Source organism: Neolamprologus brichardi, chromosome 6 (genome assembly GCF_056152115.1).
Source record: "Neolamprologus brichardi isolate AB-2024 chromosome 6, ASM5615211v1, whole genome shotgun sequence".
NCBI classification, from domain to species: domain Eukaryota; kingdom Metazoa; phylum Chordata; class Actinopteri; order Cichliformes; family Cichlidae; genus Neolamprologus; species Neolamprologus brichardi.
Genome location: NC_142109.1, coordinates 1,526,121 through 1,549,093, shown reverse-complemented (window position 1 = coordinate 1,549,093; position 22,973 = coordinate 1,526,121). Strand labels below are relative to the sequence as shown.

General features: G+C 39.4%; 1 protein-coding gene across 1 annotated transcript; it reads left to right on the top strand.

Annotated features, from left to right (window-relative positions):
* Positions 1 to 3,431: 3,431 nt before the first annotated feature.
* On the top strand, positions 3,432 to 13,290 carry zgc:66455 (uncharacterized). The gene is made up of 10 exons (XM_035914836.2): positions 3,432 to 3,506; positions 3,585 to 3,615; positions 4,068 to 4,639; positions 5,572 to 5,914; positions 6,917 to 6,958; positions 10,880 to 10,980; positions 11,159 to 11,220; positions 12,297 to 12,463; positions 12,646 to 12,801; positions 12,908 to 13,290. The coding sequence occupies exons 1-10, from the start codon at positions 3,432 to 3,434 to the stop codon at positions 13,288 to 13,290; spliced, it is 1,932 nt and encodes a 643-aa protein (XP_035770729.2).
* Positions 13,291 to 22,973: the final 9,683 nt, after the last annotated feature.

Here is a 22,973-nt window from a genome sequence, read left to right as displayed (position 1 = left end):
GTCTAAGTGCCTTTTTTACATATAGATGAACTGTTGGATTTTCCAGACCAGCAGGTTAAGGGAAGTTGTTTATGGGGACACACACACACACACACACACACACACACACACACACACACACACACACACACACACACACACACACACACACACACACACATACTTATACACCTCCACATTCCAATGTATGGAACAACGCCCAATGAAGTATATAAATAAAGACCAGGGCAGTCCTCAGTGCGAATCTTGGAGCCTCACTCTGTGTGTGTGAGCTCCGAGGCTGCCCTTGCTAGCAAGAAAATCTGTGTGTTTCTCCTCTCTGATTCTCTGCTGAAGAAGTGTTTTAGGATATATCTCTTAACACTTCCATTCTATATTTTTCAAATCAAAGTTCAACAGGGTTGCTACTTTTTATTTACAGGATATGTGTTGCCTTTTACTGTTTATTTTTATATGGAGCATTTTTTTTCTGAATCTTTAGTGTTCTGTTGAAAGAGACATTTGATTCTCATCTGATGCATTTTTAAAATTTGAGGCATTCAGTATGTTTAAAAACACAATAAAGGCTTTGAGAACTAACATGAAGTAAAAATGAGCATCCTGAAAATGAATGATTTTGAATGATGTTAGTACATTTTCCTGATTGCATTAGTAATAATATATAAAATCATTTCTGTTCATTTAATGACATGTATGTCTGTTCCATTCACAGATGACTCTTTGTGAAGCTTTGCCCCCAACATTGTTTTAATCATTAAAAAATTACAGTGTCTCTGAATTTTGTATGCTTCCTCAAGATGCAGCAAATTTATACAAAATAACGTATTTTATGTCAACAGTATAAAGGGCATACATTAACCTCACTCGACTAAAGTTAAAACAGATGTAATCTAAAAAAAGTCCAAAGATATTAAAGATATTAAATTAGCTTCACAAGCAAGTTCAACATAGTGAGGCTTTCTTTGCATTAGCTGTCTTGACAGATCCTGAAAAGTATCAGATTTCTTTGGTAGCTCAGGCTTTCTGCTTCAGGCTCTGGGCACATACATGAAAGGAGCCATTTGATGTGTCATTTGACTCTTCTTCCACAAAAAATGTATCAGATGAGAATGGTAAATGGAGTGGTTCTTATATAGCGCTTTTCTACTCATCTGAGCACTCAAAGCGCTTTACACAACTTGTGCATTCACCCATATCTTACTAAGTGCTTCATAGCTAACATTCACACATCCATACTCCGATGGATGCATCGGAGAGCATCTTGCCCAAGGATATTTGGCATGTAGACTAGGGGAAGCCAGGAATCGAACCACCAACCTTCCGATCATGGATGACCTGCTCTACCGCCTCTACAGCCTTTCAACATGAGTGACAGAGAACACTAAAGATTCAGAAAAAAATGCTGCGTATAATATAAACAGTAAAATGCAACACATATGCTGTAAATAAAATACAAGAGTAATGTGCTGTTTTGTCGCTGATCCAGGTGACTTGTTTTAGCTTGAGTTATATTTATTTTACCGCTCTGTGTGCTCTTGGTGTTGCTCTTTATTTCTAACACAACTTCTAACAGCTTTGTATTTGAACTCTGAAACTTTGATACATTTAATCAGTAAATGTTACTCAGTGTGTTCAGGTCTGATACTCTTCTGTAGCCTAATAAAGAAGACATTTAGTTTGTAGTCAGATGAAAGTGAAATAAATGTTATTGATTGGACATTATTGACCATAAATCATCTACAAATGCAACAATTCAATTTTCTAATCTATGTTTTATTAGCTGCATTAAAACAATGTTAAAGAGACTAGGCAAACAGGCAAACTTGGCAATTGAATACATGCATTACACATGACACACCGTTTGCACTGCTGTAATTTCACAACTGGGCTTCATTTAGTGATGTGAGTAAAGTGAGGTTAAACAGTTTGCATATACAGATACCTTCAGCAGAGAATCTATAAAAGACAAAAAACATTCTTTAAATAAAAGTATTATTGATCATGTGATGCTTCCCGCCAAATTTAAACTGAAATTCAGAACTTAACCTGGAACCTGGTGTTAGTTATGTGGTAAGTATATGTTACCATGGTGATTTATGCAGGCAAAAAGAAAGCCACCTTCATAACAAAGAACACTCTTACTATAAGCTCAACATAGCTCACTACTTTGTTAGTATTTGTTGTTTAATGGATGTGTTTGCTGGTAAACAGTCCAGCTGTTATTTCTGTTTTTATCCCACTTTTATTTGGTCAAATCCAAATCTTCACCACTTGCAAATAAAATGAACAAAAGCAGGTAACTCAATAAGCTAATAGAGCTTGAGCATCAAACTGTGGCTGAACGTTTGCACAATGTATATAAAATTTAGAGCTACATTATTAGATTTGCAGATGGCGCTACATTTAGTAGATGAAATAATAGATCAGACAATGTCTGAATATCACTGCTATTACTCCAATATAACAGCCGTGCCACAAAAAAGAAACAAAAAAGATGATTATCAGGCGCATGTTTGCTTTTACATTTTCTTCTTAATACGCATTTTCACTTTTCACACATCTGAAGGCTCTTATAATTCAAAGCATCATAAAAACATGGATAGAAACACCAGGAAAAATATAAGCAGGAGTCTTATTTTTAATATCACTGCATTTTAAATGCATTGCTCCTCAGCCTTAACTGACGTGACTAAGTTAAAGAAATGAAATAAAAGTTAAAGTGATCCGACACTGGGTTTTGCTGTGAATTCGGGTTTATCTGACAGAAACATGACACATATTTTCACAGACTTCCATAATTCAATTTATGAAATTCTATTTTAACTGTTTTTCTTGCTTATTTGTCTGTGTGTATTTGAATAAGCAGTAAAGTGAGTTTGGCTCATATGTAACAATTTTCCATGGTTGACTGAATAAGGATTAAGTTTTGTTGACATTGTTTTAGCCATTACCCCCACCCATCTGCTCCTCACTCTCAATAAATGAAAACTGTCTCTTGTTATTGTGTGTTGTTGTGGTAAATTTTAAACTAATCTGTATTTGAATGTCCGACAATAAAGTGTTCTAATCTCATAAATTATAACATGTGATTTTTGGTATTATTTTTTTGCCTGGAAAAAATTAAAATAAATAGTTTATGAAACTCAAACACAGCAAACATCTGTAGCAGATAAAACCTAAACCCCTAAATAAAATAGGTGCAGTGTCTTCAGCTTTGTCTTTGAAGCAGAAAGCACCAGCCCAATAATAAATATTACAGTGCCCTCTGCTGGATAAAATGGATATTACTAGCCAGTAAAAGGAAACTTAATCAACTAACTGATGCAATTCACCTGCAGAGACAGGAAAGGAAATAGCCGTTGAACTGAATCTGAGAGGATCAGATTGACTTTGTTGCTTCCCAAATTTCAGTAATTTAACTGCATACGAAAATGAAACAAACAGCCGTCATAAACATCAAGTGTGTGCTGCTCATTTTTTTGTTGACATTTGACTGTAATGCACAGGTGAGTTATTGTGCCTCACTGATAACCTCTTTCGGATTTGTGTTAACAGTTTAATTGTGTATTTCTTTCTGTCTTTAGGTGAATGAAGAAGACACTGAGCAGCCTCCAGGTGAGTCTGCAAATGTTTAACTTGGGATTTTATATGTTTATATGTTATTTTGTAAGTCTAAACGTTTCAGCCTGTGCTAACAAACTGATTTTAGTTTCATAAAACCTGATCACCAACACACATGCAAACTTTCTTATGAAATCTGACCATTATATTTGAGCTAATTGGATTCTAAATAAACTGTACCTCATTTTGGTAGTTTGACATCGCCCATATGGATTTATGGGAGAGCCTTTCCTTATACAGGTTAATATTTGATTGTTTTTATTCAGTGTGAAAGTGAATGATGTTAGTATATTTTCCTGATTTTAAAATATGCATAACTATATGTTGATTATATACAGTACTGAAATCAGCACCTGCCAACTAGGTTGAAAAGTGAATTGCATTAGTAATAATATATAAAACCCTTTCGGTTCATTTAATGACATGTCTGTCTGTTCCATTCACAGAAGACTCTGGGGCTGAAAACACTTTCTTTGCCTTGCGGAGTTGTCACCGGTTGCTGTACAGTGACAGTGGTGAGTTTTTCTCGCCGGACTACCTATGCTCCAATCCTCCCCTGTGGTGCAACTGGACAATCCAGGTGGATCCGAGTAAAAGGATTCATCTCTACCTGGAGGATTTGACCCCTGATGACATCTGTAACCTCAAACAGGACCAAATCCACATTGACGAGCCAGTGGGAGATTTAGCGGGACACAAAGTCTTACAGAAGTGCTGGCAAGAGGCCAAATACACCTCCTCCTCCAATATTCTGTATGTAGTGCTGCTGATTAGTGGCTGGCCCAACCCCCTGTACAGGGGCTTTTATGGTCGCTACCAGGCATTTGGATCGCCAGTCATTTATAACCCAGGGGAAGGCTTAACAGAGACAAGCAATGAGTCAGAGACATCTCCTGGGCTGATGGACTTCAGTGAATCTGGACCAGGTACAAAGAGGGATGGTTATGATGAGGAAAAATTAGCAAGGATGACTGAGCTACCCATGGAGCCCAAGATGCCTGCAGACACAAACACTTGGGTGAGTGGACACAGTGTTAGTCTTAGACGCCTTACACTGCCTGGCAATATTTCTAACACTGGCAAAAGCTGCATATTCACTATTAAATTTAAGAATGGGTAAAAAGTGTCAATGTTAACGCATCATCACGATTAACGCAATTAAAAGTTTTAACCCATAGGGAGCACACACTGGACAAACTGCCCGAAATGCGTTGACAGAGACATTTCAGGAATTTTGAGTCATTCTGATCTCCAGATGGGTTAATTGCCTTAAAAATTGTAATCTTGTAAATTGTGATGATGGATTAATTGGCGTCAATGTTGACAGCCCTAGTAAAATTACTGTTTAATGTTAAAGATTTCACTCACTGATTAAAAACATGTAGAAAAAAGTTTAGCAACTTCTTTCAGTTCCTCTGCAGTGTAAATCATTTAGGCTTTTTTCTGCACTTTGTTTTGATTTTCTCTTTAATAAATTAACTTTCTAAAATATTTTTCTTTTAAATGTCACATTTTATGTCATATTTCATACATTAAGTGAGGTCGCGTGATTACTGTGTGAGTTAGCATTAAAAAAAATCAAGGCTACATAGTTTTCTTTTATTTTCCCATCATTCATATAATCTATGTAGCTCAAGTAACAGTGACATAGCTGTTTGGTTAATTGTAATGTGACAACTGAATTTAATACAATACTGAATTACGCATAAATGTAATATGATTACAATAAGATCCAACATACATTACTTAATCACCAAATTGTCATACTGGATACCGCTCAGGAACTTAAAACATTAATGGTAATGACCCTATATGTCAAAAGGAAACCCAGAGAAGTATAAACATGATAAAGACCAAGTAATCTTGCAAAAATCTGCAGTACTTGTTTTTTATTTTGCTTGTAAATTCCAGAAAACATTGTAAAACTCTTCGTCGTCTGTCCTTCTTCAGGTGGATAAAAACAACCCTCTGTCCTTGGCTGGGAACTACACGACCATGCCAACTGCATCAGTGTCCACCCAAAGGACCTTCAGATCAGGGAGAGGTATCACTCGCACCCAACTGGAAGTCACCACTGACACTACAACAGCAAAACAAATGAATGAGGAGGAATCTACTGTTGCAGAGGATGAGACCACAACTCTGAGCTGGACAGTGAAGGAGAACATAACAGAGGTCAGTCAGACCTCAGTCCAGCTTTCCCCGTCCTCTGACAGACAAGAAATACAGCACACTGATCAGACTCATCCTCAGCCTAACGTGGTGGAGCCGCTGTCGGACCACAGAGGGAACTGTGAGTACATTTGAACACAGACACTCTCCTGGATCTTTCAGGTACTCGTCTTTTTTGGATTGATTAACTGTAATTATATCGCTTGATATAGATATGTTTAGTTCTTTGAAATGAGATCATGATCAACCAAATTCTCAGTGAACATCTTCAGGTTAAACAGCTATTAAAATTTGAACTTGCTCTTTGATTTTCTAAAAGAGCTATACATGATACATACATGAGTAAAAATAAGTTCCACATGTTAAATGTTTTTCTGTTATAACCTTGTAATTAAGGCCCCTTTAACCCAAACACAAGAATACACTGTATCCAGAAAGTATTGCCAGTGCTTCACTTGTTCAACATTTTGTGTGTTATAGCCAAAATGGGATTGATTCATTTTCACCTCAAAGTTCTACACACACCACAAAACAAGACAATGACAAAGTGAAAAACTTGAAATTCTTACACTTTAATAAAAAAAATGAAAAACAAAAATAGAACATGTAGATAAATATTTATAGCCTTTGTAATGACACTCATAGGTGAGCTCAGTTACCTGTGGTAAATTTAGTTGATTGTACTTGATCTGAAAAGAAACTATATAGTTGATTTTATACTTTCATGATTTTTCCCTCTTATTTCTAAATTTTATTTTGCCATGTTTTATTATATTGTATTGCTGTTATTGTTTGTGCTATTGTAAGGTGACCTTGAGGGTCTTAAAGGCGCCTATAAATAAAATTTATTATAATTATTATTATTATTACAGTGCATGCGAAAGAATATGTCAAAATGTGGAATAAGTGATGCACTCTAGATACTTTTAGATGTACTATAAAGAAATGGGTTTTTTTGCCAAACAAAAGCACACAGATAACATAATTCAACACCACTCGACCAAATAGATTAAGTGTAGATAAACACTGGATTACACAACTGGTTCATTCGTGGGAAGTCGGAGAGGGGTTTGGTTTTGTGTTTTTATTGTCTGGTTTTTGTTTTGTTTTTTGTCCCTCATAGCAAACATGAAAAATGACTCAGAAATTCAACATTTTCCTGGTGGTGAGTATTGAACAAGAATGTCTTATTTATTTATTTTCTGAAGTGTGGGTTCTCTTTTTATCTGGCTAAATTGCCATTGTACCTTATGCTGAACACACAGTCTGGTCATGAGCAGGATTTTAAAAATGTCTTATAGATAGATTTACTCGTTAAAAAAAAATGAGTAAAATGCACCCGCAGGTGGTCTATCCTTTAAGCTAGGGTCCTCTACCAGAGGCCTGCGAGCTTGAGGGTCCTGTGCAGTATCTTTGCTATTTATATGACTGCGCTGTTCTGAAAATAGTTCTCAGATGTTATTCCTCGGATCTGCTGGAGCGAATCACTTAGCTTGGGAGTCACTGCACCAAGTGCACCGATTACCACTGGGACCACTGTTACCTTCATCCTCCAGATCTTCTCGAGCTCTTCATTGAGCCCTTGGTACCTTTCATGTTCCTTCTTCCTGATGTTGCTGTCATTTGGTATCGCTACATCTATAACTACGGTCATCTTCCTCTGCTTGTCCACCACTACTATGCCCAGTTCATCAGCCATCACCAGCTTTTTTTATATAAGTCCCACAGGATCTTGGCTCACTCATTGTTGACCACCCTAGGGGCTTCTCCTATTTTGACCTTGGGACTTTCAGGCTGGCACAGATGTTCCTGTATACTATGCTGCCCACTCGGTTGTGGCGCACCCTGCTGTTATGTGTTGGGGCATCTTTGCTTTGGCTGCATCTGGGATCTTGCCCTGTGTGGTAGACCCCCACCTCTCTTGTACTTAGGGCTTGTTCCTGTGCTGCCCTGATTAGAGCCTGTGTGCTGTCTTTCACTCCAGCTTTGTCCAGCTTCTGGTAGGATTTCTGGATATCAGCCACTTCCTCTATCTATACCAGGGGTCAGCAACCTTTTACACCCAAAGAGCCACTTGGACCCGGTTTCCACGCAAAAGAAAACACTGGGAGCCGCAAATACTTTTTGAAATCTAAAATGAAGATAACACTGTATATATTGGTTTTTTTTTTTTTACCTTTATGCTTTGTGTGAACAACTTAAGTAAAGTTTATTTATTAAGCGCTTTTCACAGACAGGCTGTCACAAAGCGCTGTACACAAATATTAAAATAAACAATACAATCAATAGACCTTATACACAATGTAAAAGATCAAATGTAAATAATGTAAAGAATATAAAATATGTAGCTCAACAAAAGGCTTGTTTGAACAGAAAAGTTTTTAACTGCTTTTTAAACGAATCCACAGAGCAACTGTGTTGCTCATGAAATCCATGAAGTGCTACAGAGAAAATTACATTTTATTTATGTAATTAACACATTTTGAACTCTTAAAGAAATATAACAAAAGGAAAGACACCCAGCTGAACTAAAATGATCCAGCAAACAAAAACTGTTGTGAGCCGGCACCCTTATATCTCCTTTGGGCTTTTGGAGCCTTGACCTGACTTTTAAAAAGTAATTGGAAAAAAGCGCTATGCTGCTAAAAAAAAAAACCCAAAAAGATATTTTCAAAATTCTGCCTAAATATGTATTTTACCTGGTTAATGTGTGTGGCGGGGCGTGGTCTGCAGTGCCACTGCAGGGGAGGCGGACGAACCTGAGCGGCACCCGCAATCACGCCTCGCCACCTTTATGTCTGCGCTGTCTATGGTGTTGTGTTGGTGAGTGTCGGGCTGTGAGCTGAAAAGCTACAGCCGGCTGTGTGCGTACAGCAACCGTGTGTGAAAAGTTGTCAATAAAGAGATTCTGAAAAGCGTGTTCATGCAAACATCGTCGGTCTGCCGTGATATGTTTACAATAAGACTTATGGTCCTGAACCTCTGCGCACAGCGTCTGCAAATCGGGGCTTTCATCTTTACGCAGGACTGTAAGCTGTCACCTGTGAGGCGTGAGCGCTGTTTGTTTTAACATAGTTCACGGTGGAGAACAGCTGCTGACTTAATGTGGATCCGAAGATCCATAATTGGCCTACCTGGGGTTGAAAGTCTCGATAAATGCACAGCGCTTCGGCGGGTACACCGGCTTCTGCGAGTGTGACGCTTATTTTGAGTGATGAAAAAATAATAAGATATAATTTTATTTTTATATTTCAATATCACAATCTTCCAATTTAGAACTACAAGTTAAAAAAAGAACTAAACACAAATAAAATACACTTCAGCTAAATACTTCTAATTTATTTTCCCAAACCACCCGGAGCCGCAGTATAAGGACAAAAGAGCCGCAGGTTGCCGACCCCTGATCTATACCATACAGGGGCCCATCCTTCCATGATGCTTCTTCTCCTTGCTCCTCTTCTTTCTTTCTGCTGCCTGAGGTATTCACTAAGTACACAATTGGTTGTGGCCATTGGTTGTACTCATGGATGTTTGTCTCAGCTTGGATAATGGTTCTGGAATTCACCAGTCCTTAGCCTCCTTACTTTGACTTGTTGTACAGTCTCTGTGTGTCCACATACATATATAAACTACCACTCCAAAGTTTGGACACACCTTCTCATTTAATGTTTTTTCTTTATTTTCATGACTATTTACATTGTACATTCTCACTGAAGGCATCGAAATTATGAATGAACACACATGTAATTTTGTAGTAGATAAAAGTATGAAATGACTCATAACATGCTTTATACTTTAGAGTCTTCAAAATAGCCAACCTTTGCTTTGATTACTGCTTTGCACACTCTTGGCTTTCTCTCGATGAGCTTCATGAGGTTGTCACCTGAGCTGGTTTTCCAACAGTCTTGAAGGAGTTCCCAGAGATGGTGAACACTTGTTGGCCCTTTTGCCTTCACTCTGCGCTCAATCTCATCCCAAACCATCTTGACTGGGTTTTAGGTCAGGTGACAGTGGCGCAGCACTCCATCACTGTCCTTCTTGGTCAAATAGCCCTTACACATCCTGGAGGTGTGTTTGGGGTCATTGTCCTGTTGAAAAAAACATGGTGGTCCAACTAAATGCAAACCAGATGAGATGGCAGGATGCTGTGGTAACCATGCTGGTTCTGTGTGCCTTTTTAATTTTGAATAAATGCCCAACAATGTCCACTACTTGTGTTTGTTGGCACAAACAAATCTCTTCTGCTTGTTGGTTTTCCTTAGTTGTTGTTTCTTAGCAGCTATTTTACCATAAAGGCCTGATTCACGCAGTCTCCTCTGAACAGTTGATGTAGAGATGTGTCTGCTACCGGAACTCTGTGTGGCATTTATTTGGGCTTAATCTGAGTCGCTGTTAACTTCAGATTTCTGAGGTTGGTGACTCGGATGAATATATCCTCAGCAGCAGAGTTGACTCTTGGTCTTTCTTTCCTCGGGCATCCTCATCCAGTTTCATCATAGTGCTTGATGGTTTTTGAGACTGCACTTGGCAACACAGTCAAAGTTTTAGCAATTTTCCAGACTGACTGAGCTTCAGTTCTTAAAGTCATGTTGGACTGTCATTTCTCTTTATTTAGCTGATTGGTTCTTGGCATGATATAATTTCTAATAGTTGTCAAATATGGCTGTCAGCTTTGTACCAACCTGACTTCTGCAGAACGCAACTGATCATCCCAACTCCATTAAGAAGGTATGAAATTCCACAAATGAACCCTGACAGGTGACTACATCCTGAAGGTCATTGAGAGAAGGCCAAGGGATTGCAGTGCTGTCAAGAAAGCAAAGGGTGGCTACTTTCAGGAATCTAAAATATAAAGTATATTTAGAGGGTTTTTTTCTTTGCTACATCTTGCTTCATATATTTGATGTCTACAGTGTAGAAAGTAGTAAAATTAAAGAAAAAAAACATTTAATGAGAAGGTGTGTACAAACTTTGTGTATGCCTGTATGTCTAATCTGGAGATCAACTTTAATTTATTTTATCTGAGCTACCAGTGAAACTGTTATTATAATGACTTTGTTTTGGTCTTCTGAAACCTCTCTGACAGATCACCTGTTTGAAGTGGCTATAGAGATCAACTTCAGTCAGGATTTGCTGAAGTCTTGGGACAACCTGGCCAGATCACTGCTGCTTTCAGTAAAAGCTTTGGTGCGTGTGTGTGTTCGTGCGTGTCATATGTAGCACGTGTATATATATATATATATATATATATATATATATATATATATATATATTTGTAATAAATATTAAAAACAAAGTTTCACTGACACATTAAGAAATGGTGACGGCCCAGACTAAACTTTCTACATGGCTTTTGTTTCTGTAGATCAGCAAACAGCTGGAGGCTCTGCATGCACAACTGTCAGTGTCTTCCAAAAGAATAAAAAGGTTTGTAGAAAACATCCTCACAAGTCTTTCCATTAATGCTGAAGTATAAGTTTGTCTTTGAATACATTTAAAAACATTTGAATGAGAGTGTCTTTTCTGAGTGAACCTATGCAGAAAAAAACTGCAGCTCCACACGTAAATAGCGTTGGTCTAATCTTGCAAAACCGACCACGACTGGATGAAAGTTTAGATGGGATCAGATGTAAAAAGTAATTTGAACACTTGAGATATTTCTTCTACTTCACTACAGTTTTGCCACTTTTGTTTTGTGTCAATTGTTTTACAATTTTTATGCTTTTGTGCAGTGTTGTGTTGATTTTGAAGTTGCTGAATTTGGGTTTCTGTTTAGGGTTTTACTTTTATTGTAGTGTTTGAAGTTTTAAATTGTATTATTTAAGTCCCTGTTTAGTTTCTTTGGAGGGTACCTGTTTAGATTGCCTCATTGTTCTAGTGTTAGTTTAGAAATTCTGGTTTGTATTAAACCTTGGCTCCAATTTTGATATTCTTATTTCTTATGTGTTTAACTTGATCAGTTTCCTTATTTTTGGTCCTCCTCTGTCTGGTCTTTCTGTTTATGCTTTTGTCCCCTAGTTTTTGATTCTGTTTTCTTTAGTGCTCTGTGTAAGTTTTAGTTCCTGTCAAGTCTTCCCATGATTGTTCTTATCTGTGTTAATTATGCTCAGTGTCTGCTATCGCTGTTTCATTGTCTGATACCCATTTTCATTTGCTTCACATTTTGGACATTTTGACTGTCACTCTGGGACTCCATGTCCAACTTGGGGGGGGAAAGGGTGCCTTTTACTTTGTATCCAGCATATAGGACAAGACCTTTTCCCCACCTCTCTCATTCTTTTTCCTCTTTTGCTACGATACTAAAAACAAATCCTGGAAACTCCACTTGAGAACTGTGGACTGGTGTATTTATTACATTAAACCTCACTCTGCAGCGCCTGAACTTATGTCATTGTGTAGTCTGACTGTTTTAGACTACACAATGAAGCGGGATCTATGGACCATAAAGCTGCTTTACTGTTAAGGTATATGTTACGGTACATAATTACAGGTTTTGTGCACAGGTTGCATGCAGGCGTGCTGTACATCCTCTGGCTGCAAGTTAGACAGGGACCTAGAGGCATGCATGTCCACAGGGGCATCCACTCTGCTCTCCAGGGGCTCATTGCCACTGGTATCAACTTCCAAGGGAATCTGAGAAAGGCAATCATCATGTCTGTGTCGACTGCAGGTATGGAAGTGTCCAAAATTGCTTGGTAATGTTGACAAATCTGTAAATAGGAAGGAGTCAAAAACAGTGATTACTGATAAATATATATTTGATTACACTACATTGTTTTTACATAGTTTTTTTTAAATGCATATAATACTAAACACATTATCAGCTAAAAGTTCTGTGCATGTCTGTTTCAGATGTTAATGAGTGTGGGACCCAGCTTGTTCAATGTGACATCAATGCAGACTGTGTGAACCAGTTTGGCTCCTACTCATGCCATTGCCGGGCAGGCTTTCAGGATAACTCCCGCCTGGGATCAGGAGGAACCATCTGTGTGGACATGAAGGCTGCAGGTATGCTTGACCCATATCAGAAATCTTAGTTAGACTTGCAGATATTCTGCTTTAATTCAGCTGCTGATCTCCTGTTTTGTTTGGGGGGGTTTCGTTTTCCCTTCAGGTTGCAGCTCACGCCTGTCCACTGAAGCTAAAGGTGTATACGTCCTTTTCTTCCTGCTCAGCTCACTAATTCTTGCGCTGCTGGTGGTTGCCGGCATGTTCTACCATCGTCACCACCGGGGAAAATTCCTAGTTCGCTGCCACAGCAACAGCAGCTTATCCCCTTCTGACCCCAACAACAACCACCAGCATCCTGAGGAAAACTACTCCAATCCTGCTGACTCTGACCCGCCTCCCCCATCTCCACCTGCCTGGGGTCCCAGAGAGTGCTGGGGCCATGTAAAGGAGCAACGGCAAGTTGTGGATCTGCAGCTGCTGCGCTTCAATCTGCTGCACCCTCCAGACAGCTACATGGATCAGCGGGAGGGTGTGAACAGTCAATGATAATCTTAATTATATTCAGTAAAATGTCTTCTTTAAATTTACTTTCTCTTTTTTTGTCTGCATTTTGCACTATTTGTAAATGGCACAATTAAAGTCACAATGAAAAGCATTTTTATTCCTTGTTTTGAAATTTCCATGGGGTCTTGAAAGGCCTAGGGGACATATTTACTAAGTTGTCGCAAATTATTTGCAGTGAGTGACAAAATGTTCCACATCTAGTTTTAGTTGAGCTGATACCTGATACTAGTATCAAATGAGCATATTTGTCACCAAGTCTGGTAAACAATGAAGTGCAAAACATGTCTTGAGAGAAGACTGTTGTAGTAATAATAATAATAATAAATCTTATTTGAAAGTGCCTTTCAAGACACCAGAGGACACTTAACAATAGAATAAAACTCTAGCCCCCACCCCCAAAGGGGGTCGGTTGCCCTCGGGCTGGGGCTCGGTCGGGCTGGGGCTCGGTCACTCTGGCACAGCTGGCTGCCGGCGGAGCTCACGAGCACGTCACTGCAACCCCCCCGGCTTCTGCTCCGCGGCTGCTGAGTGACCCCTCATCTGGGACTCTCCTCAGCTCTTTCTGGGACAGTGTGGCTGCCCCTCTGTTGGTCTCTTGTGCTCTGAGGGCCTCTGGAGCCTGGATCTCCTCCATACCTGCTTCATGCCCTGGAGGACGGGGCTGTGGCCCCCCCACACCCTCTAGCAGATCATTACATGAAGGAACCTTTTAAAAACAAGCGCGTTCATGCTCACAGGTGTACACACGGGTCCTCACACACACAAACGACACCCTTTTTGGCTCCTACCTCAAAGCACACTGTGCGTTGTTGATCCTACGTGCTGCACAATAATATTCAATATTTAGTATTTACTGTTATATTCACATAGATATCGTGATGATGTTCTTTATTATATTGCTCTCTTTTTCTCTCTTTTTTTTTTGCTTGTTTTCTCTTTTTTTCTTTCTCAACAGCTGATCCAGGTGATTGATATATGCATTTTTTGTCTGATTGTTTTGGTTTTTGGTTTTTGCCCTTTATCACCGTCCCTCTTCCCCGATGTTTTTCTTTCCCTCCCTCTCTTTCATTCTCCCTTTTCTTTTCCCCAGTCATGTCTGTCCCGTGTGTAGCAAGTGAAAATAAAATAAACAATAAAAGCAAAGGTGAATCAAATAGACCAATACAGCAAGGCCGGGATAGTCCATTTGGTAAAGTAAATCTGTTGGGCATCTTTCTTTGCCTTTAGACAATAATTCTGATGGCAAAAGAACCAAGCGGGAATAAAAAAAAAAGAATAAAACACATAATATAACAATGACGACAAAGGAAAAATAAGAAAACAGAAGCACAAAATAAAACTATAAATCCAAGTCAAAAAATGTACCGGTCAGTAGCGGCAGCCAGACGCACCAGCATTCACTCAAGCCAGAAGTATTCACCGGCTTGAGTGAATGTGGGATTTACATGGAAAAACCTATAAAACACAACATTTACGATACTAAAACTATAGATCAAAACAAATCGCCAATACAACTTTGATACATAAGATATTTGAGCTGACTTTTATAGTCTTGTGTCAGGCAGAAGATGCCTACCTGGGACAGCTCATAGGGGAGCAGTAATATAACACATGTCTACACATGTATAAATGTATAGTGTATGTGTCTTTTAGATCCAGTAGAAGTCCATCATTAAGTGTGTGAAGAGGGCTCTCCATTTACATCAACAAATTGGGGTCTATTAAATAAGATTCAAACTATTGCAGCAGTACCTTTAATGCCTTTTGAAAGCTCTAATCGCTGTCAAAAGCCATAAGATTCTTTGTAACTGTTACCAATGCTGTTTTTGTACTGTGATGAAATCTGAATCTTGAGTAAAATTCTTTAACCCTTTAAAACCGATCGGAGTGGGCACGCTCTGTTTTGCATAACTATTTTTAAATCCCGGTAGCACTGCAACCACATGAGCTAGCGCAAAAATTTTTTTTGCATATGAAACCGGAGGAGTTGCACTTACATCTTATGCCATCAGCTTGTCCTAAGTCACAGTTTCCTTCCACATATAGCTTTGCAAAAACTGCATAAAAAGCGCTTGCAACAACACAAACATAATATTCCAGAAACACGCTTTGCCGATCCGATCAGCTGTTTGTAACACTTCCTACGTCCATCAGCGCAAACTTTCGCATGTCCGCCATGACCTGCCCAAAACCGGAAGTGACATCATTTTCGTGGAAATGTAGTTTTTTACCACCAGGGCCTCAATGAGCCTATACTGGTGTTTTTAAAAGTTATGTTTGACTTTATGACTTTCTGTGTCGTTTCTGGGATGCTTAGGACTCATATTGCACTGCTGGAAATAGTTTATTTTGATGCATATGCTGCTTTTTTGCAAATTTGCATTATAATATTTATTTTGTGGTGGGAAACTATTTTGTGCAACTTTTTTGTATTTACAGTTTTGAGGGATAAGCCTCTTAAATTTCTCTAGCTAGAAATATATGTTAAAAAACCAAAAACGATTTTCAATTTTTTTGTAGTTTATTGCAATTTTTTTTTTGCAATTTATGTAATTACTATGCACTTAATGCATACATATTATTAGAGTCTGGGCTATAATGGTTGTATTGATTTATAGCAACTTGAAATGCTCCCAAAAATGGCTCCACAGCATGTAAAAATATGATATAAGCTCTGGCGGACTTGGTTCTATGGTAGGTCTTAAAGGGTTAAATAAACATTCCTCTGCAGATGATCACTTAGCTGTTTTGTAACTAGCCTTTTTTAGAATTGTTGAGATAAAATGAATGTCTGCATGCAGCCTGAGTCCACCAAAGCCTGGCAGCTTACCCGAACACTGTATGTCCCTCTTGGGACCCCAATGACATGGAACACCTGACCAACCTCCATCAATGGACACTCCCGCCGCAGATGTTCTGTCACCAGCATCTCTAACACTTCTGCCTTAGCATTGGTGTGGCCCTCCGTGGGTCAGCGCTGGCAGGACCTGGTGAGTCAGATCTGGGAGAAAGGGGTTAGTGTCCCGTAGCCAGGGCAGGGCCATGGGGACCTGGAAATAGCCTCGTCCCACTAGCTGCCGGCTGCAACCCTCCGCCTCCTCTGGCTGCGTGGCCGTCAGCATGACCTGACAGCCGCGCCTCTCTTTCCAACGGCACAGGTAGCCAGGTAGCCTGGCATGCCGTGCAGTGGGAGAGTCAGCCCGACCAGCCTCTCCAGCACTTGTTCTGGTGTCAGCCTGGTCCTGCAGCTTATCCAACTGAGCTCTCTGCATCCCAGTAAAAGAACATTGATAGGACTGTGGGGATGCGTCTACCAATACCGTGCTGGTCAAGGACACTCCTACAGGATACATGCCGTACTGTGGTCGCAGCTTCAAGCTAGCCAGCCTGCATCATTGCATGTAAAGAGTGAAGTGTAGTCTGTGCTGGCCCACCTTACAGCAGCTAATCCAGCACAGTGTGCTGACACATTGGGAGTCTGCTGACCTTACTCTGCTTTATTACAGGGTACTTGTTCCCTCAGTCCTTCACTGCTCAAAACAGGAAATAAGCTACAGTTTCTCTACATCTTCATTCAGGGGGAAATATTGGAACGATTTTCATCAGGTTTGCATAAAAAAATTATTCCATTTGAATGATGACAATGACGTCTAAGTTGATCTCATTTTTGCTCTAACACGTTAAAACTATCAGCTTTTTAAAAAAGAAAATCTTTCTGTTAATGGGGGGGGGAGGGGGGGGGGGTAATTGTTGACTGATAATCAACTTTAACTTACAGGCTTTGACTGCATTGGAAAGCTAGTTTTCAGGAAAATCTGCAATGCATTTGTCATCTAATGCAGTCCACAATTAATTAAGTCAGCTTCCTTTTTACTTCATTGATGGTATTAAGATTTTTTCTAGATTTTTTTCCACCATTTACTCAGATCCCTGCCTCCTGTTAAAAGAAACTCCTTCTTTGTCCTTTGACTGAATCTATCAGGTAGATTCTCCAAGGACAGCATCACTTGGTTGCTGTCTGTAAGGTAAGGAGGAGTGGTTGTTGGTGGTGGTAATAGTAGATCCACCCTCTACGCTCAGCTATCTTCCTCACTTGGAAACCTGAGGTCACTCCTCCTCTATCGCTCTCCAACCAGAGAGGCATGCTGAGCATGACCTTCCAGGCAGCATCCTCCAACCTTAATCCTGTGCAACCCTCCCACACATGCACAGAATCCCAACTGTTTTTCACTGCCCTAAAACAATAATAAAGTCCTACAGTAAAAAAGCGTCTCTGATTCCATTACCTTCCTGTATTGCATTTATGTCGTTTTATTGTAGTTTATTTTCAATGTGTATCTTGTTTTTCTTTGTCTCGTCTTTGATTCTGAGAAAGCTATGTCACTGAAAACATTTCAGATGACTAAAGCATTAGTTAATTTTCTTGTGGGAAGTGAAGACTGGAATCCTTATGTTACTAGTTGACAAAGTGATAAAGAAGGTATTAAGGTATTAAGGCGTTAGAAATTTAAAATGTTTCTAATTACATTTCTGACATTCATCTTAATAGAAGAATAATGAAGGATTACTGTAATACATATTTTTTTCTTTATCATCTTGAAAGGAATTAAAACTCGTAATTGTATTAATTTGATTTGTCTATATTATTTATTTATATTGTTCACTAACCATATTTATGTTCTCAGATGTTTTAACACCTCCAGCACTTGAATGCTCTCAAGCGAACATGTCAAATTCATAGGAAATATTTTCATAGTAATGGCTATATTCATAAAGTGATATTCCTGTATTCACGGCCTACAATATTTCAATTTGAAATATATATATATATATATATATATATATATATATATATATATATATATATATATATAAATGGAAAAATCAGTGTCAAAGTAATTAATATTTCTCATTTGAAGTACTTGATATTGTGTTTCATTTCCAGCATCTTTTATAAAGTTTATAGTCTTTTATAAAGTTTATAGTGTCTGTCCTGGGAGGAACACATATCTAATTAGAGAAAACAAAGATACTAAAATATGTTGATAACAAAAAAACCCAAAAGCTGCTGAATTAAAAGGTGAGCAGTGAGCGACATGGTTAACTGTCAATATCTACGGGGGATTAAAAGCTAGTTAAGTATATTCCTAGACATTCTCATAGATGCTAATCTAAAAGTGCTGCTGAACTCAACTTGCCTGTTTGTCCTCTGTAGAGGACCTTTCTAAACCTGAATATCTCCCATCCACTGCATACTACAGAATTACCTCCTTTTGGTATCTACAGGGGACATTTAGGGCTTTCCAATGATACCAAATATGAAGGGGTGGGGCTCTAGGGACTTTAGTGTTTTCATCAAGGAATATGGCGGCCATTGCTGCAAGCACATTTTATAGAAAGAACAAAAGTGCATAAAACTGTTTATTGAGTAATTTTTGGCTATAAATGTTGTTAACATATTTTAGATAAGTCTCTTAATAACACATTAAAACATAGTATGCTTAATACTATGCTTATTTTAGTATAGCATTGAAGTTTTTAAAAAATGTCCTCCGTAGTGGACATTTGTAGTTATTTCCTCCATTTTGTTCTGTTTTTTCAAATGACCAGAAAAGGAGTCCTTTTTAGAAGCAGAAAGAAATGTAGTGCAGTTTGTTGAGGGAAAGTCAGATCTTGAGTTGTCTGATGAAGACGGTCATAGGGAATAAGCCCTTCAAATAGAAAGAAAGTAGCATCAGAGATGGTACTCAGACAAAGTCCTCCTGAACTTGCTGTCATTAAGTGGTTGGACAAAAGCCAGTTGTCATGGCATCCTCTGCCTATGGCAATCAACCTCAGGACAGACGCACAAGATGGTCCAAGAAAAACAAAAGGTTTGTCCATGTGCCAATGCCACTGGCAATTGCTGAGTACAATACCAACATAGGTGGCGTGGACCTATTGAGTTTCTACAGGATGGTCTCTCGCACTCGGAAATGGACAGTACGTGCAGTTCTCTACTTTTCTGATCTGGCAATCAACAACGCATGGCTTCAGTATAGCAGTGACTTGCAGTTTTGGGGGAAGATACCACTAAAGTTCCCTGACTTCAAACTGCTCCTTGGTGAAGAGTTGAAGTAAATGTTTGCCATAAAAGTTCAGTTTTACATGCTTGGCCTTCCTATGTCCTCTGCGGTGGACACGTGATATCTGAAAAATAAAAACTTTTTTTCCCCAAAAAAATATTTCAGTCTTCTGATTACCTTACAAACATTGGGGGATTTAAAAAAATTTGATTGGATAACATTTTTTTCCTGGTAGTCAGGAGGTTAAGGACATTGTCAGAGCTGCTGTCCCCTGCCTGATGGACAGGGGACAGCAGCTCTGACAATGTCCTTGAATACATTAGCTTTCCCTGCTAATGTGCTCAAGGAATTGTTAACAACCTTTTCAAGCTCCATCTTCTCTATATCACATACATTGACCAAGGTGGTTAGCAAGAAGAAACTTGTCTGTTAGATGCTAAATCATTGGAGCTCATTTACTTGCTAATGTGTTTCCATATGAAGTGTGGATGGACCGCCTGTGTCACAGAGAGAGCGACAGTTTTCAATGAGGTCAAAATAATTGCAGCTTTCAGCGACAATAGTCAACTGCAGCCACAAGATGGCACAAATGTAAAGGCTGGATGGACATATTAATTGACAGGCAAGAAGCTTCATGTCAGTAGTGTCTTAAAGGAGAAAGATCTTTACTTTGGTACATTTTATGTCTATTTTTAAATGTGTCAAGGCAAGCACTACTTCCTTGCTTATCCTGAGGGAACACTACTGATACTCAAAAGCCATATTTCCATTAATTAAATACAAAAAGCAATGATGCCTGAAATTTGATGACTCAAATTCCGACTTTATGTTTTCTTTATTCGAGCAATCAAAGGTTCAAGTTAAAAAATGGCTGTCATCTCTCTTTGCTTCCTCAGGAGAGCCAAATAAACAAAAAGCCCCACACCCAGAAAGTAAATGCTTTTTATTATGTGTGATATTATGTGTGATAAACAGGCCACCAAGGTGATTGGTCAAAACAGTTTAGAGTGGTCTTGGGTCTGATGTCGACTCAGGTTTCTTCTTCTGCAGCTTTCTGGCCACTTCTTATTTGGAGATGACCCATCTGCTGGCAACGCTTCCGTTACCATTGCAACCCTCTCTTGTCCCCCAGTGTAGGGTTAAGAAGGGGGTATAGTGCATACTATGGGGTGGCTGGGGCTCAGAGCAGATCAGCTACTGATCGGAAGGTCGGTGGTTCGATCCTTGGCTTCCCCAGTCTGCATGTCAAGTATCCTTGGGCAAGATACTAACCCCAAATAGCCCTCCGATGCGTTCATCGGCATGTGAAAGCGTGTGAATGCAGGTTAGTTTGCACCTGTGTATAGAAGTGCTTGTACGAGTGGGTGTGAATGGGTGAATGAGGCATGTTGTATAGAGCGCTTTGAGTACTCCAGGAGAGTAGAAAAGCGCTATATAAGAAATAGTCCATTTACCATATAACAGCATATTTATGACCAAGGCCAACTTCCTGTGTGGGGCCTTAGTCTTGTGTCTGTTAGTATCAGGGTAACAGTCAACTTCCAAAACTTCTCTACAATACACTGTGTGCAGTAAAAAATTAAGTCTCTTTTCCCAAGAGACATGCACAACATAACAGGTGCATGTGCATCACACCACAAACATAACTACATTTCTTACTGAATCATCATCAGGAAGAATTATTTTTAATGATTCTACCCACAAATACACTAAGCTTGACTGTTAACTAAGCTGACTATTGCTTCAATCAGAAGCACGAGCAGTGCACTGCGTTCCCTATCTAACATTTGTGAAGAATGGGTCACTCTCAGAAGCTCAGTAAATTCCTGTGATAAGATGCCACCTGTGCAACAAGTCCAGTCATGAAATTTCCTTGCTACTAAATATTTTCCATTCACTACAAACCTCCAAACTTGAGCTTAAGATTGGCTCAAGAACAGTCCATAGAGAGCTTCATGGAATGGGTTTCTGCAGCTGCATCTTACATAACCAAACACAAAGCAAAGCAACAGATACTTAAGGTAAGGTACACCACCACTGGACTCTAGATCAATGGAGACATGTTCTCTGGTTTCAAGAATCACACTTCTCCATCTGGCAGTCCGATGGATGAGTCTGGGCTTGGCGGTTGCCAAGACAACTGTACTTATCTGCATTGTGCATTGTTGGTGGAGGGGGTGTTATGTAATTTAGTTGTTTATTCATGAGTTGGGCTTGGCCCCTTAGTTCCAGTGAAAGGAACTCTTAATGCTCCAGCATACCAAAACATTTGCGACGATTTACTGCTCTCATCTTTGTGAGAACAGTTTTGGGGAAAGTCTTTTCCTGTTCAAACATGACTGTGCACAAAGCAAGAACTTGACTGCACTGAACACTAATTAAATGTATAAAATGTTATGTTTCAGAGCTTTACTGTGCAGCTGTCATGTCATGTTAAAAAAAGCAACACTGAGACCAAGTTAATGGTAAAAAGACTGATTCCTATGTAGCACATTTATGTGCTTTTTAAACACTCAAATCACTTTTAACACAATGAAGACGTGGGAGTCCCCACGTCTCACGATGTGGGATGGAGAGATTTTGCAGGTCTTTCCTTCCCACTGCTGTCAGACTCCACAACAAAGACTTCAACTGATCAAACACACACATGTGCAATAGCAATAACACTAAATGCAATACTCTTTTCTGGCATACTCAATTGTATATAGCATTTGCATTCTATTTTATTCTATTTTATTCTATTCTGTTGTGTACAGTATCTTATTCTTATCTTATTTCAGTGTTTTTTCCTAATTTTCTATGTAACTTTACTTTCTGCTGTAACAAAACAAATTTCCCACGTGTGGGACTAATAAAGGTTATCTTATCTTATCTTATCTTATCTTGTTTTACACACTTCATACACTTTTCTCAGACAGGCATCGGCATTTTCACACATTTCTCTCTTGTTTAAACACTCTGGAAGTTCAAACCTTCGTAGAAAAATAAGTCCAGTATTACAGAATGAAACCAAAGATCAAACCCTGTTTTCAGGTCCAGAACACGGGAATAAAGCAACTGTGAGAGAATTCAACATTAATGAATGCTGTTCTGTGGCAGCAGCACCATGCCCTCCCGTGTTTTAAATGCACTTTAGAACAACACGCAGCAACACTACACATGAGCGGGAGGAGGGAGGTATGGGGTCTTCACACACCCCGTTCTCTGCTGGCCATCGGGGCGGGGGGGCTGGGACGAGGTGTTGGCCGTCCGATTGGGATCTGGGATGCGGGGCCTCCCTGCTGCTGCGGAGCCGGGGCGGTCTGCTTGCCTTCACCCCGGGGGAAAGGGTAACATCTCATGGGTCTAGGTGCCGTTTCCCCCTCTGGGGGCAAGGGTACCTGGACCCGGGGTATAGAGTATGTTTGGGGAGTGTGATTGTGTGTACAATGTCCATTTGTGTCTATCTTTACGTTGGGTGAGTGCTGAGTATTTGTATATGTGTGCATGAGGGTGGGAATGCATGTTTGTGTCTGTGTGTGCCTGTTTGTCTGTGTCTATATGTCAGGTCAGGTCATCGACTCCACCTCTCTGGGAACTCCCAGGCCCTCCAAAGTCTCC